This window comes from Mugil cephalus, chromosome 5, assembly GCF_022458985.1.
Source record: "Mugil cephalus isolate CIBA_MC_2020 chromosome 5, CIBA_Mcephalus_1.1, whole genome shotgun sequence".
Lineage (NCBI taxonomy): Eukaryota > Metazoa > Chordata > Actinopteri > Mugiliformes > Mugilidae > Mugil > Mugil cephalus.
This window is the reverse complement of record NC_061774.1, coordinates 28,919,296-28,933,354: the sequence shown is the minus strand read 5'-3', so window position 1 is coordinate 28,933,354 and position 14,059 is coordinate 28,919,296. Positions and strand designations below refer to the sequence as shown.

The window sequence follows — 14,059 nt, the reverse complement described above, 5'->3', positions numbered from 1 at the left end:
TAGTGAGTGGGCGGGATCTAAGCGCTGATTGGACCGCGCTCCTGTCAACCATTCCTGTCACTGATGGGAAAAAAAGAAAGTTCACACGTAAAGAAGATGTTTAATTATTTTATAAAATATTTTGTCGCTGTTTATAATAATAAATATACAAAAATAAAAATAGTTAACCGAAGAAAATGTGTACTTCTGTTTTCTGGCCTTGGGCGGAACGAGTGGGCGAGATCTATGCTCTGATTGGACTTCAACCCTGTCAATCACACTTCACAACAGTTCCAGTTTTCTATTGGCTGTTAAACTTGTTCGTCATCAGTGGGGGCGTGGCCACGGCCATTCCTCCTGTGGCTGATGGAAAAAAAGAGAAAGTTTCCAAGATGGCGGCCAAGACCTGCCTGTTCTCTGGAAAACAATAGAAGCAGCTCAGAGGGAAACAGTTAGCCACTTTCTTCCTGACCAATCCGCCCTCCAACCTCACACATCCCGACGCCAGCTCGGCCGGGACACGGATTATCCTCGGCGGAGACTCGGGAGAAAGAAAATTAGACGATGATGATTAATTTAAAGGTTTAGGGCTAACGGCTAACGGCTACAAGGAGGCGGAGGATCAGCTGTTTGCTACAGATGCTGTAGGAAGAGCTACACTTTCACAGTAAGTGGATTTATTCAAAAATAAACTAACAGATCTTCAAATGTATTGTTATGTAAAATTAAATTAAATTAAAACATATACACACATATGTTTATAGGCTAAGTTGTTAGCGTCGCTAGCGAGCAGGAGCTAAGTGGCTAACTCATAAATACAAAATAAAAAGTTTCACATAAGTTGTGGAGTTGTGGACATTAGTTGGGATTTTAGCCGTGTCCCCAGCAGAGGACAGGAGATGAGCCCAGACTCTAGGCCAACAATGATCTCCTTTAAATGGCAGCTTTGGTATTTTTTGGAGGAATTTTCGTCGCTGTAACTTTGATTTAGAGTAGAGGAATGTGTGCTAACTTGACTCAGCCTGAAGGGGAGTGAGTTTAACACGGGACTCTCTTTCACTGAATAAAAACTCTTTAAACGTTTCATACACAAGCAGGAGCCTGTGGTTTTATTAGTGTATCGTTGTAGATGTTAGATTTGTGGTGAAGCTGAGGCTGTGGAAAGACTCCAGCTGAACACAGCAGCAACTTAAACCGAGCTGCTGTTAGTTTCTAACCGCTTCTTAATGAGAAACCGGTTTAAAGTTGGTCAGATCAGGAGGCTGGATGGTGTTGCACCCCAAAAACTTGGTTTTCCTCTCCGGCAGTGAGTGACTGAAGGCCATTAGCAAGACAAAGGTCGCCTCCATGGAGCCAGCACAGGAGTCTTTGTACAGGGTGGAGAGGGGAGGGGGAGCATAGACGCCCAGACACAGAGAGCAGAGAAAAGAGCCAAAATTCAAACTTTTTATGGACCAGACCTGAGCCTGAGACTGGACTTTACTGATGATGGCGGATTTTGTTACACCGCGACACAGCGCGGTGATGGAGAGGCTGCGGCGGAGGATCGAGCTCTTCCGGCAGCATCACACCAGCTGCGAGGTCCGCTACGAGGCCGCGGGCCGGGAGCGTCTGGAGCTGGAGCGGCAGCAAACCTTCGCCCTGCACCAGCGCTGCCTGCAGGCCAAGGCCAAGCGGTCCAGCAAGCACCGGCAGCCCCCGAGCCAGGGCCAGGGCCAGGGCCAGAACCAGGCCGGCGGGGACCAGAGAGCGTCCGGAGCTGGAGGCGGTGGGAGCGGCGTGGACCCCGGGGAGGGAGGAGGAGGAGGAGGAGGAGGAGGAGGAGGAGGCCCCGCGGCGGAGCAGAGCAGGAGCAGCACCCTCATAGCGGTGAGTCCAGGACCGAGGATGGAGATGAACTGGTTCAGATCCAGACTTTAGTCACTCAGAGGTCACTGTAGCTCAAGATGCACATTTTTTAAAAAAAAGTTAATAATAATAATAATAAAAACTGTATAAACTGTACAGAGTGAAGATATGAACAGCTGGACTGTGATTATCTACACTACCAGGAACTACCAGGGTTTAACACAGCTTCAGCTTCAGCTTCAGTTCAATGAGAACAAGCTTCTATCACTATTATCATTATATGATTATTCTATGTGATGAAGCACTTTACTGAATATTTTATTTATCCAGAGGGAAATTCTGCTGCAGCAGCTTCATCACATTCAGTAGAATAATAATAACATATCATAATAATATATATTATTCTGTTATTATTCTGTTCTGTGTGAACTGGACATTTTGATTAATCGCATTAAATATCATTAATCTTTAATCGATATTAATCATGTTTTATTTGCACGAGCAGACAAACTCCAGAGTGAATTTATATCAGTCAACATGTTGATTGTTAATAATAATTTTATTTGTTTGTACTGAAACACACACAGAAAACGCGTTAAAAAAAGAAAGGATGATAAACAGAAAGTGATGGAGGAGCAGCAGCTTCTTAAACAGATGTTTGTGGATTCCAGAGACGGCGGAGGAGGGAGTCAGGTTTACGGAGGAGGACGATCTGAGCTTCATATGCACAATAACATTCAGATTTTACAGTTATTTTCTGAACCCTTGAATAAAGGGTCCTTTATTTCTGGTCGTCCTTTAAAAAGTGTCTTATAGGTTGTTCACTGACAGGTTTAAGGTTCTTTAACGTGGTTCTAGGGACAGTTCCAGCTGTAAGAACTCATTTTCTGAGGGTTCTTCATTGGTTCTTTATTTCTACAGATCCTTTTAAATATGTCTAACCTGTAGTTTTTAGGGTTCCTACAGAAAGCAGCGGTAACTGAGCAGGTTTATGGTTTATAGTGAAGTTGTTTCAGGGTCGGGGCAGTTTAGCTGATTATTTAACTGGTTGTTTGTGGTTCCATTCTAGCTCCTTTATTTCTACCGTGGGTTTGTTCTTTTATTTGTTTGTCCTGAAAGGTCTCAGTCTAAATGGAAGACATCATTTTTATTTTTATGTTATTGATTCAGCCAAACACTGAACATTCAGGTTTTACAGGATTTGTCTCATTAATAAACCAGTTTAAACGCCATTAAAATCTGTGTTGGTCGTGAAGTAAAAGCAAAGAGCAGCTCATGAAACCGAGGAGCTGACGCGTTGCTCTGGGTCCAGTAGACACAATAAATACTGAACAAGTTTAAAATACCAGAGGGAGGGGGGCGCAGTCACGCTGACACGGATATTTAGCATTTTTGTGGCTGAAAACTCAAGGATGAATCACAGAGAAGTTATTTAGAGGCTCCTTCATCTGCAGAGCGTCGTCTTAAATATGAGCTAATTATTCCATTTATTTATTCTCAATAAAAACACATTTAAACAATTTTATTAAGGAAACTAACATGAATGTTTGTAGCAGTGATTGTGTGACTAGTACATGGACTCAAATACCCATAATCCCACTGTGGTTCTCCTTTTAACCCTGTGAATTTACCTCAGAGCTGGAAAACACAAGTTATCAGCGTTCTAGTTACAGAAGCATAAAAACAAGATGGCCGCCTCCATTAAAGCTCGTGTCTCATCCAAATGTAACTCAATGTGTTCAATATTTACGTTTCTAATGTCCATGAATATCACTCTAATGTTAAACTAAATTTAGATGTTGTAAATGGAACAGATGACTAGAACCAACTCTTGAGTTCTTTACTAAAATGATTTACAGGGATGAATCTATACGACCACATGAGGCTGGTGGTTCCTATATAACAATGAACGGCTTCAGTTACACTGTAGCAGCATCTCAACCTGTGTATGTGGATAAATATCGTCTGTATATCTGATTTAATGCAACAGAAACTAGACAGTAGAGCTAATAAACAGAATATTAAAGGAGCTTCTAACTACGGTTTACACGCGGTAGTTTAATTAAGCTCAGGACTCTGTCTTTATCTGTTTCACTTTTTATTTTAATCTTTTTCTATCCAGCCTTCTGTCCCATTTCAGTTCAGTCTTTTATTGTAAATTCAAATGTTTTGAGGAAATAATCGAACAAAGAGGGTTTTGAGTAAATGCTGTCAAACCTTCAGTTTCTATGAACAAGGTGTGAGTTGATCAGTTTCCATCACAAGAGAAGATTTAATGTAATTCTGACATAAATAAAGAGCTAAAGTCATCAAGTGTAATGACTTAATCTGTTCTAAACTAAATCACATAAAATAATTAACTAAAAGTCAGATTAAAGAGCAGATGGACTTAAAAGTTCCCCCCAAACCCGCGACTCATTTTTAGCATTAGCCTTAGAAGCTTGACACGTTTGTCACAACATGCTAATACAGTTAGCCAACGTCTATGGCCATTTACATACAATAAATTAGCATAGCCACTAGTGGATTTTTTTGAGGAGAGTCTCTTTATCTCAAAGAAAAGTTCTGACGTCGTACACAGACGTCTCATCTTACGGGCTAATCTGAACAAGAGGAAGCACCTGATTGGTCCATTTCCAGACATGATTAATGAAGTAATGCTGGTAAAGACGATGCTAATGTCTGCGCTAAAAACAATGCTGCTGGTGACTGAATAGTTGATGCTAAAGATGATGCTAATGGCTGCGCTTATGATCTTATAATTTTTTTTAAGAAACTTTAAAATAATAAGTTATTTGACACGTTCTAGTTATTGAGAATCTCCTGGTTTCAGACATTTTCCTTTTTTTTGTGATTATTCCTCTAAAAGCATCACACAGCTACACTAGCTGATTATTAGGACAAAAGAATCAGATAAAATAGGAAAAAATAATAAAAAATAAACCAACACAGGCACAGGAAGATTCCAGAGCAGGTTCATACAACGAATAAATAAAATAAGCACAGTGATAAAATAGATTGTCTTTATTATCTGTCTATAATAAGTGAAAAGATCAAAAATAATAACATGAAATACATTCAAAGTTATAAAGAGGCTGCACAGGTTTGTTTGTATCCAACGGGAAATAATTAATTAAATCTCATAAACTTTACTTTAATAGTCTTGAAGTTTGTTTGAATTTTTTAAAATGTAAAACATATGATCCACAGGAAACATGAGTCTTTACTGTGTCACATATCAAAATAAATTTAGTAAATGAGCTCAGTGATTCATTTTAATACAAAACTCACAATGGAAATTAGGTTTTTAGAGACAAACAGTGACAAAAAGGCAGAAACAGGTTTGAATGTTTTCCTCCGACATATAGAAGTTTTAATCTGAAGCTCCTCCGGCCAAATGTTTAGATGCGGCCATTTTGGCTCCAGTCGGGCTAATCAGGAAATTCTTTGCATATTTTAGGGAAGACGTCGTTCCACTGAAACTTTGACACACTTTTCTTTGTTTTATCTCCTGCAAACAAACCTGATCTAACGGTTCAGACTGACCCTGACAACCCGACGACTGTTCTGTTGATCTGAACTGATTCAGCTGGTGTTAGTTTCCTGATTCCTGCAGAGTTTATAAAAAACACAAGTCATTTCTGTCACTGCATCGAAGTGAATCATTTAGTTTGACTGAGACAAACAGAGAAGAACGTTTTTTCATGTCACTCTAATGTGATTAAAATAGTCTTTTTTAAATCAATTGCAGTTTATTAAAAGGAAGAAAATGTGGTTTGAAGTAGTAATAAACCTTTAAGAGCTTTAAAGTGTAACGCAGTATTTTAGGAAACACAAACTTTAAACGGGATTTCCCTGGTTCTGTCTGACTAAACTGTTCCAGTGAGTCATGACAGTGCTAATGGTGGTGCTACAGACAATGCTAATAGTAATGCTACAGACCAGGCTGTGGGTGAATGGTGACGCTACAGGCAATGCTAATAGTAATGCTAAAGACAATGCTCACCAATAGCATTGTTTTTAGCATCGCAAATAGCATCATCCTTAGCGCCACCATTAGCATCGCCTTTTGGGTCACCAGTAACATTGTTTTTAGCATCACCATTAGCGTCACTATTAGCGTCACCATTAGCATCACCATTAGCATCACCATTAGCATCACCATTAGCATTGCCATTAGCATTGCCATTAACGTTCCCTTGTTTTGGGTGACACTGATGCTAATCCGTGGTTTGTTGCTTCAGCTGCAGGAGACGGTGAAGAGGAAGCGGGAGAACGCTGGCTCTCCTCTGGGCAGAGATCAGGTCAACGGCTACGCCGACGGGTACCCCCCCAACAAGAAGCCCTGCCTGGACAACGGCCCCCCCCTGGACTCCAAGCTGGGCATCAGCGACAGCCTCAACTCCAACGGGACCCACGGGTCCGGGGGGGAGTCGGCGCTGGAGGACGGGGGCGCCAGGGACATGGGCTCTGACTTCCACCCGAAGGAGCTGAAGCAGGAGCCCGACGACATCCTGCCCATCATGCCCCCGGCGGGGGGGGGCAACAACAGCTTGTTCCCAGACCTGAACCTGAACGAGCAGGAGTGGAAGGAGCTGATGGAGGAGCTGAACTTCTCGGTGGCCTACGAGGACATCCAGGACATCCTCAGCGACAGCTTCGAGCCCAGCAAGGACCCGCTGGACCTGGTCCCCGCCCCCGGAGGAGGAGGAGGTGGAGGAAGTGGGGGAGGGGGAGGTGCAGGAGGAGGAGGAGGAGGAGGTGGAGGCCAGTCGTCCACGGGTCTCCTTCCTCCAGATCTGGCCTGTGTCAAGGCCGAGTTCTCTCCCGGTTCCCCCCACGTCAGGTCCACCTCCTCTGGGCCTCACCCGACCAGCTCCCCCATCGCCACCTCCACCTCCTCCTCCCCAGCTCTCCCTCCCTCCCAGACTGCACCTCCCCCAAGACAGCTCCAGCCTCCTCCTCCTCCTCCTCCTCCCAACCACCACCTCCCCCCGGGGGGGCCCAAAGACATGTCCCCGGCTCAGCAGCTCCAGCATCTTGCTGCCCAGCAGCAGCGAACCCATCACCTCCACGGCCACTTACAGCAGCCGGGGGCCAAGTTCCACAACCAGGGCCCCCACAACCACCCCCCGCCCTGGTCCCAGATACCCACCTCCTCCCAGAGCCCACTAGGCGCCGCCCCCTCCCTGTACTCACAGGACTTCAACCCCAACACTCAGAAGCAGCTGCTGATGTCCACCAAGGGCTCCCCGAAGGCAGCAGGGGCCGGGGGCGGCTACATGCCGGGGCCCCCCAACATGCTGGGTCACCTGGCTTCCTCGGGGCCCCCTATGGGGGGGGGGGGAGCCCAGGCCCCAGGGTCAATGCTGAACTTCAACAACACCAAACCTCTGTCGCACTTTGAGGCGGGCCCTGGGCCCCCGCGGGTCCCCCCGGCCCAGCAGAACCAGAACCAGAACAAGGCGGCGCTGCTGACGCTAATCCGACAGCAGCAGCAGATCAAACAGAAGAGCATGAACTTCCGTCAGCACGTAGCACACGCACAGGTAAGGAGGCGGAGCTAAAGGCTAAATGCTAGCTCAGTGTTAGGGCTCCTATATGACTGCATGTCCATAATCTATTTAACAGTTACCTGATGTAACTCAAGTTACACGTGTTTTAATGTGCTAATTTATGTTCACCTTTTATCTGGTTGCGTATTCTGCGTTGTTTTGTTTGATCGTGTCATAAACTTCTGTGTTCTTCTTAGTCTCCTTTTTAATTCCACCGTTTTAAACCCATCAAACTTCCTCCTTGTGTCTAACAGGACCAGAACGCCTACTCGGCTCCTCCCCACGGCCAGGGTCCCCCCAACGCCATGACGTCGGCGCCCGGGAGCAACGCCATGGCCGCCCAGCCGGGGGCGAACGCCATGGTGGGTAACCACGGCAACGCAGCGGTGTACATGAACAGCCCGGCGACAGTGGCGGCGCTGAAGCAGCAGCAGATGTTGGAGCAGCAGAAGCAGCAGTACATGCAGCGACAGCAGCTCATGGCTGAACAGGTGAGATCATTTCATTCATAGAGGAGAATATTTTCTGGACTCTCTGGACCAGTTTAAGTCGAAGTAGCAGCGTCTACATGCACGGCTTAATCCGACTTTCTGACTGCGTCCTGGTCCCAGTTTACATGCAGCGGAGAAAATCAAATAACTGATGGGAACATGTCCTCCTCCTCCTCTACACTAGGGGGCGATATGTGTCAGCGGGTTAATACCATGTTAACCCAGCCCACTCTCCGGTTCACCTATTACATCATATAATAAAATCTCGTACATAATGTTCGCACTACTTCTGGTGCAGATAGATGGCGCTATCCCTCAGGTGGTTCTTCTATCGGCTCTGTTTACCTTCTTCTTCTCCTGTGACCAGCGTTCTTGGATGTTTTTGTTCTAGAGTCACACGCCAGCACAGCCAGCGAGTTTGTGCACACACATTATCCTGTTAGTTGTTCGATTAAGCGTAAAGATGCCGGAGAAAACTGAATTCCTAACACATTATCTGGGTGTTTTAATCAGATAAAGAGAACTGAGATTTCAATCAGAGTAACGTGTTTACGGTCCGATTAAGGCAATAATGTTGTTTTTTTCACATGCATGTAAACGTACGGACTGTTTCTACTTTAGTAGAAACTTCAGCCTATAGATCAGTTTCTAACTCGTGTTTCTAGACCAAGTAAAACTAGACTATTAAAACAGGAGGAGAGAGCTAGCAAGAGGAGAGAGCTAGCAAGAGGAGAGAGCTAGCAGGAGGAGAGAGCTAGCAGGAGGAGAGAGCTAGCAGGAGGAGAGAGCTAGCAGGAGCAGAGAGCTAGCAGGAGGAGAGAGCTAGCAGGAGCAGAGAGCTAGCAGGAGGAGAGAGCTAGCAGGAGGAGAGAGCTAGCAGGAGGAGAGAGCTAGCCAGCTACACATGATAGAAAGAAACATGACAGCCTCTTTCCTATTGGTGGAAACATGCATCCATCAACCAATCAGGACATGATGTGTCAGTGGTTGCTAAGCAACAGTGAGGCTATATTCAGTCTATGGAGACAGGAGACAGTTTAGAGACATTTAGACATTATTACTGGTTGGACACCTGATAGTTGTGGACATGGTCCTAAATAGTTTTAATGGAAATAGTTGTAAATAACTAAATGTGTTGATCAGCTTTAGAAATGTCCAGGTTAGATTTACATTCTAAGTTCTAGAAATGGTTGGTTCAACATGTTTGTGGTTTTCTAACTTGTTCCTCCTGGATCTGATGGTTCTAGTCTGGTTTTAGCTCCAACGTGTTCACACAGTTTGACAGAATGAAACAATAAGTGTAAAGTCTCACATGTGAGGTTGAGCTGAAAGAATGAAACCAAACCAGGACCGAGGTGGATCAGAGTCAGACTCTGGGACACTAGACTCTGGGACACTAGACACTAGACTCTGGGACACTAGACTCTGGGACACTAGGACACTAGACTCTGGGACACTAGGACACTAGACTCTGGGACACTAGACACTAGACTCCGGGTCCAGAGGGTTAATAGTTGATAATATTTTCTTAACCTGGAAGGAAACGAGGTCAGAGGCTGTTTCACTCTTCGTGGTCGGTGTGTGGGGTTAGTTTCCTCCTTTCAGACACCAGAGGGAGCTCTAGTCCCTTTCTCCTAAAAGTGGATTTATTTCTGTATTTCTGCAGGAGAAGCAGAGGCAGCAGGACCAGCAGCTGCAGAGACACCTGACCCGACCCCCACCTCAGTACCAGGACCAGTCTGGACCCCCGGCCAGTCAGAACCCGTTCCCTCAGCAGCCAGTCAACCAGTTTACAGGTGACAACAAGACATATTTATTATTCTTATTTTTATTTTGTTACTTCATCACCTCCTCCTGGACTCTGGTCCTGGACTCTGGTCCTGGACTCTGGTCCTGGACTCTGGCCCCAGACTGGTTCTGGTTTGGTCCTGGTCCAGTTTAAACTGTTTGAACGGTCAGAAGTGGGAGACAAACCTCAGCTCTGCATCTTTAACGAGAATTTAGTCATTTTGACTCACATGTGATTTTAATATTAAATAAATGTGTTAAATTGTGGAGATAGTATTTAATCTCTAATAGAACGAAAATAATTCTACAAATGTTTTAAAGGACGTTTTAAAATCCAGTAAAACATCTAATGACGGCACAAACAAATAAGTCAGAGTAAAAAGAACAAAGGTGAGTCTGTGACTCCGCTCCCACTGATTTGAATGGGAAATGAAGTAACTGTTGGTTTGTTTGCAGCCGCTGACGCTCAGAACTGAAACGGAAGATAAACTATAAAATAAGTTTGATGTTTTAATTAATCGTGTTCATTTATTTTTATTATTTTTATTGTCGTCCTGACGTAAATAATCAGTAATAAATAAGAACATCTGTGTTTTTATTGAGAGACAAAAAAGACTTTGCAGGTTGTTCTAAACTGTGTTAATATCACAGTAATAATATTAATAATGATGATGATGAGATTTATTCCACGTGTGCTCATGGTCTGGATGTTTAGGTCTGAACCTGGTCTTAAATTCTAGGAATGAACCATTTACTGCTTTTAATCTGGTTTCAACCTGGTCTCAGACCAGATTTACTTCATATGTCATCGTCTAACTGCTGATTGGTTCTTCACAGCTTCCTCTCAGCCAATGGGCAGCGTCGGCTCCATGGGAGGCCCCGCCCCCGGGTCCCGCATGTTCCCTCAGAACCAAGGCATGATGGGTATGAACATGGGTCAGGGCGGAGGTCCAGGGGGCGGCGTGGCTCCGCCCCCAGCCGCCAGCCAGGCTGACATGAGCATGGCGTCCTGCGGAGGGGGCGGGGCTGGCGTAGACGTCCTCTACAACAACATGAACCTGCACCCCGCCCACCCGGCTCAGCAGCGCCAGCCCCTGGGCCCCATGAGCGCCCCCTACAGGCAGAACCTTCTGGCTCAGCAGCAGCAGCACCTGAAGGCGCCGCCCAACGCCACCATCTTGAAGCAGCAGCAGCAGCTCGCCGCCGCCCGCATGCCGAGCAACATGGCGTCCAGTCTGCCCGGATCCATCAACCAGAGCGCCGCCTGGCAGCAGCAGCTCGCCACCCAGCCCCCCTCCGGCAACACCGCCTTCAACAACCCCGCCTTCCACATCCAGCAGCAGGCTCGCATCTCCAAGCTGGCGCCCGGCGCCGTCCCCTTCAACGCCAACGCCACCGGGCGGCCAATGGGAGGCCTGAACCCGTCGCAGCAGATGATGCAGACAAACATGGCGGCGCCCAACAATCAGAGCCTGGGCCAGCCGATGGCCAATCAGCAGCAGACTCAGCAGCAGCAGCAGGCCAATCAGAGCCAGGCCGTCCTGTCCGACCTGGCGGCGTTCGGGCCGCAGGGCAACGGTCGCCAGGGGCTACAGTGTAACCAGGGTTACCAGGTGAGCAGGGCGGCCAACCAGCAGCAGCAGGTTTCCTTCGGTTACAACGTGGCGGCGGGGAGCTTCGCCCCAGAGAGCGACCTGGTGGACTCGCTCCTCAAGAGCCAGAGCACCCAGGAGTGGATGGCCGACCTGGACGAGCTCCTCGCCAGCCACCCCTGACCCGGACGTCCGGCGCCCGGAGGGCTCTCAGGTCAGACCCAGCAGGTCCCGATCAGCTGGAGGCTTCAGACCAGATCAGCTGTAAACCACACCAGCTCCTCTCCTGGTCGGTCTCCCACCGCGTTCAGACCAAACACTAACACCTGATCCAGATTACAGTCCAGGTGTGAACACTGATCTGGTCTCCGGAGTCCAGGTTAGAGTCTCTAGAGCTGATGAAAGGTCTGAACCAGATCAACCTCCAGAAACGGTTCCTGCTCCTAATCTGGTTTCAGTCTGGATTCAGTCTGGTTTCAGTCTGGTTTCAGTCTGGATTCAAACTGGTTTCAGTCTGGTCTCAGTCTGGTTTCGGTCTGGATTCGGTCTGGCTTCAGTCTGGTCTCAGTCTGGATTCAGTCTGGTCTCAGTCTGGATTCAGTCTGGATTCAATCTGGTTTCAGTCTGGTCTCAGTCTGGTTTCGGTCTGGATTCAGTCTGGATTCAGTCTGGATTCAGTCTGGATTCAGTCTGGATTCAGTCTGGTTTCCAGCCCTTTTCTACCAGGAGTTTATCTGAACGCCTCCAGTCTGACACTGTTTATGGACGGAGTCGCACTAAGACTACTACTGATCCTGTGGCTCAGTGTTTAAACCACTGTACTCCCACCCCCCCCCCCCCCCCCCCACCCCACAGCGCCACCTAGAGACTCCTCCTGTTCGTTACATCCTTTAAAGCATTAAAGAGTCGCGTTTAAAGGGCCACGGCTGTTTTTACATGTTTGACACGTGTCGATGAGAAACCGGTTCTGGCTGCGGTTTCATTACTGTTCCTGCTCATTTTCATATTTAAAAATAAAAGCAGCCGTCGAGGCAAAATATTAAAATACCTCAAACAATGGAGCTCGGTTTGTTCAGGGAAATCACCTCAGCCAGTGATTTCCTCCTGATACACGTCTGTGGAGTTTATTTTTTAAACCTTTTTCTTTTTGTTAAAACGTGTAAAAACAGAAACGTGGCTTTAGAAACGTGACGGATGATGGAGAAACTCCTCCGCTGTAACGCTGCGTTTCACATGAATCACAACGTTCACTCAGAGTCTTCACAGCTTTTAGATGTGAAATCATTTCAGGGCAGAAAAACCCTGAAAAATCCCTTATTCAAGTTTAAAATCAACTTCACTTTGTTTTTATGGCCTTGAATTTGAATTCATTCTGAATTAACAAACTGAGTATTTTAAAAGACCTGATGATTTTTACTGAAACACAGATTTGATTTTTACCAAAGTTGGACAATTTTAAAACTTAAACATTAAAAACGCAGCGTTATAGCGGCTCCTTAAAACAGTTAAAGCTTCAGCGTCTCTGATGCTGCGTGGTCCGGTTTAAACCCGATGCTTCGTGGTCCGGTTTAAACCTGATGCTACGTGGTCCGGTTTAAGGTGGACCCGATGCTACGTGGTCCGGTTTAAGGTGGACCCGATGGTCCGGTTTAAGGTGGACCTGAAGCTACATGGTCCGGTTTAAACCCGATGCTACGTGGTCCGGTTTAAACCCGATGCTACGTGGTCCGGTTTAAGGTGGACCCGATGCTACGTGGTCCGGTTTAAGGTGGACCCGATGGTCCGGTTTAAGGCGGACCCGATGCTACGTGGTCCGGTTTAAACCTGATGCTTCGTGGTCCGGTTTAAGGTGGACCCGATGCTACGTGGTCCGGTTTAAACCCGATGCTTCGTGGTCCGGTTTAAACTGGACCCGATGCTTCGTGGTCCGGTTTAAACCCGATGCTACGTGGTCCGGTTTAAACTGGACCCGATGCTTCGTGGTCCGGTTTAAACCCGATGCGTCGTGGTCCGGGTTAAGGTGGTCGTCTTATCTACTGTACTGTTTGTTTTGACCCTCGAGCTGCGTATTTTCTCGCAGACGTTTTATGTGTCGCGGCTGAAGGAAGCGCTGGCGGCCGCTCTCTTGTTCTGGTTCTGTCGTGTAAATGTCTATAAATATATTTTTTGTATGTTGGCCTTTCCTAATGACCTGGAGAAGATAGATGTTATTTTTATATATTGCAGCGGAGGTTTTGTAAGTATTTTATACTTTTGATATGTTCTCTGTAAAACAAAGAGTATTATGTAAATATAGTTCTTTAGAAACATCTCAACTGTCTCTGTTGTTATTGGTCCAGACGACACAGAAAAAACATTAAGACGTCTGTAAAACAACTTAAAACATGTTTAACACATAAAAACATCCAAGACACCGTTAGAAGAAACACATTTAAAACGTCTTTAAACATCCAGAACATCTTTAAAATAGTTTTAAAACACTTTTTCTTCAAAACATCTTTAAAAACATCTTAAAAATGTCTTTAAAACATCTACACTATAATTGCATTTGATTCTTTAAATCTAAAATATATTTAAAATGTCTTTAAAAAGTCTTTAAACCAGTTTCTAACTTCCTGCACGACGTTTTGAAGAAACAGTCACATGTGCTGGTTGTTATCGTCTCAAAATACTTTATCCTTGACGTTTTATTTGGACTTTCTTGCCGCTGAGAAATGAAAATGTACATTTCATCAGGTCAGTCATTAACCTGGTGCAGAAAGCATCTGGGCTTTAGCTCCGCCCCCTGAGAGGAGGGTTCACCTGA

General features: G+C 46.0%; 1 protein-coding gene across 2 annotated transcripts; it reads left to right on the top strand.

The window, feature by feature from the left end:
- Positions 1-350: 350 nt before the first annotated feature.
- maml1 (mastermind-like transcriptional coactivator 1) lies at positions 351-13,562 on the top strand. 2 transcript variants are annotated; one of them, XM_047585908.1, is made up of 7 exons: positions 351-646; positions 1,497-1,848; positions 6,072-7,376; positions 7,637-7,873; positions 9,540-9,669; positions 10,499-12,883; positions 13,274-13,562. In XM_047585908.1, exons 2-6 carry the CDS (start codon positions 1,504-1,506, stop codon positions 11,434-11,436), a joined length of 2,955 nt encoding a protein of 984 aa, XP_047441864.1. In that variant the 5' UTR covers positions 351-646; positions 1,497-1,503; the 3' UTR covers positions 11,437-12,883; positions 13,274-13,562. The 2 variants fall into 2 exon arrangements, with proteins under 2 accessions (XP_047441864.1, XP_047441863.1); XM_047585907.1 differs by having other exon boundaries at positions 1,287-1,848.
- Positions 13,563-14,059: the final 497 nt, after the last annotated feature.

Coding starts and splice junctions, on each gene's coding strand:
- maml1 (XM_047585907.1), top strand. CDS start 1,465: ATGATGGCGGATTTTGTTACACCGCGACACAGCGCGGTGATGGAGAGG. Junction 7,377..7,636: donor AGCACGTAGCACACGCACAG/GTAAGGAGGCGG, acceptor TGTGTCTAACAG/GACCAGAACGCCTACTCGGC. Junction 9,670..10,498: donor GCCAGTCAACCAGTTTACAG/GTGACAACAAGA, acceptor GGTTCTTCACAG/CTTCCTCTCAGCCAATGGGC.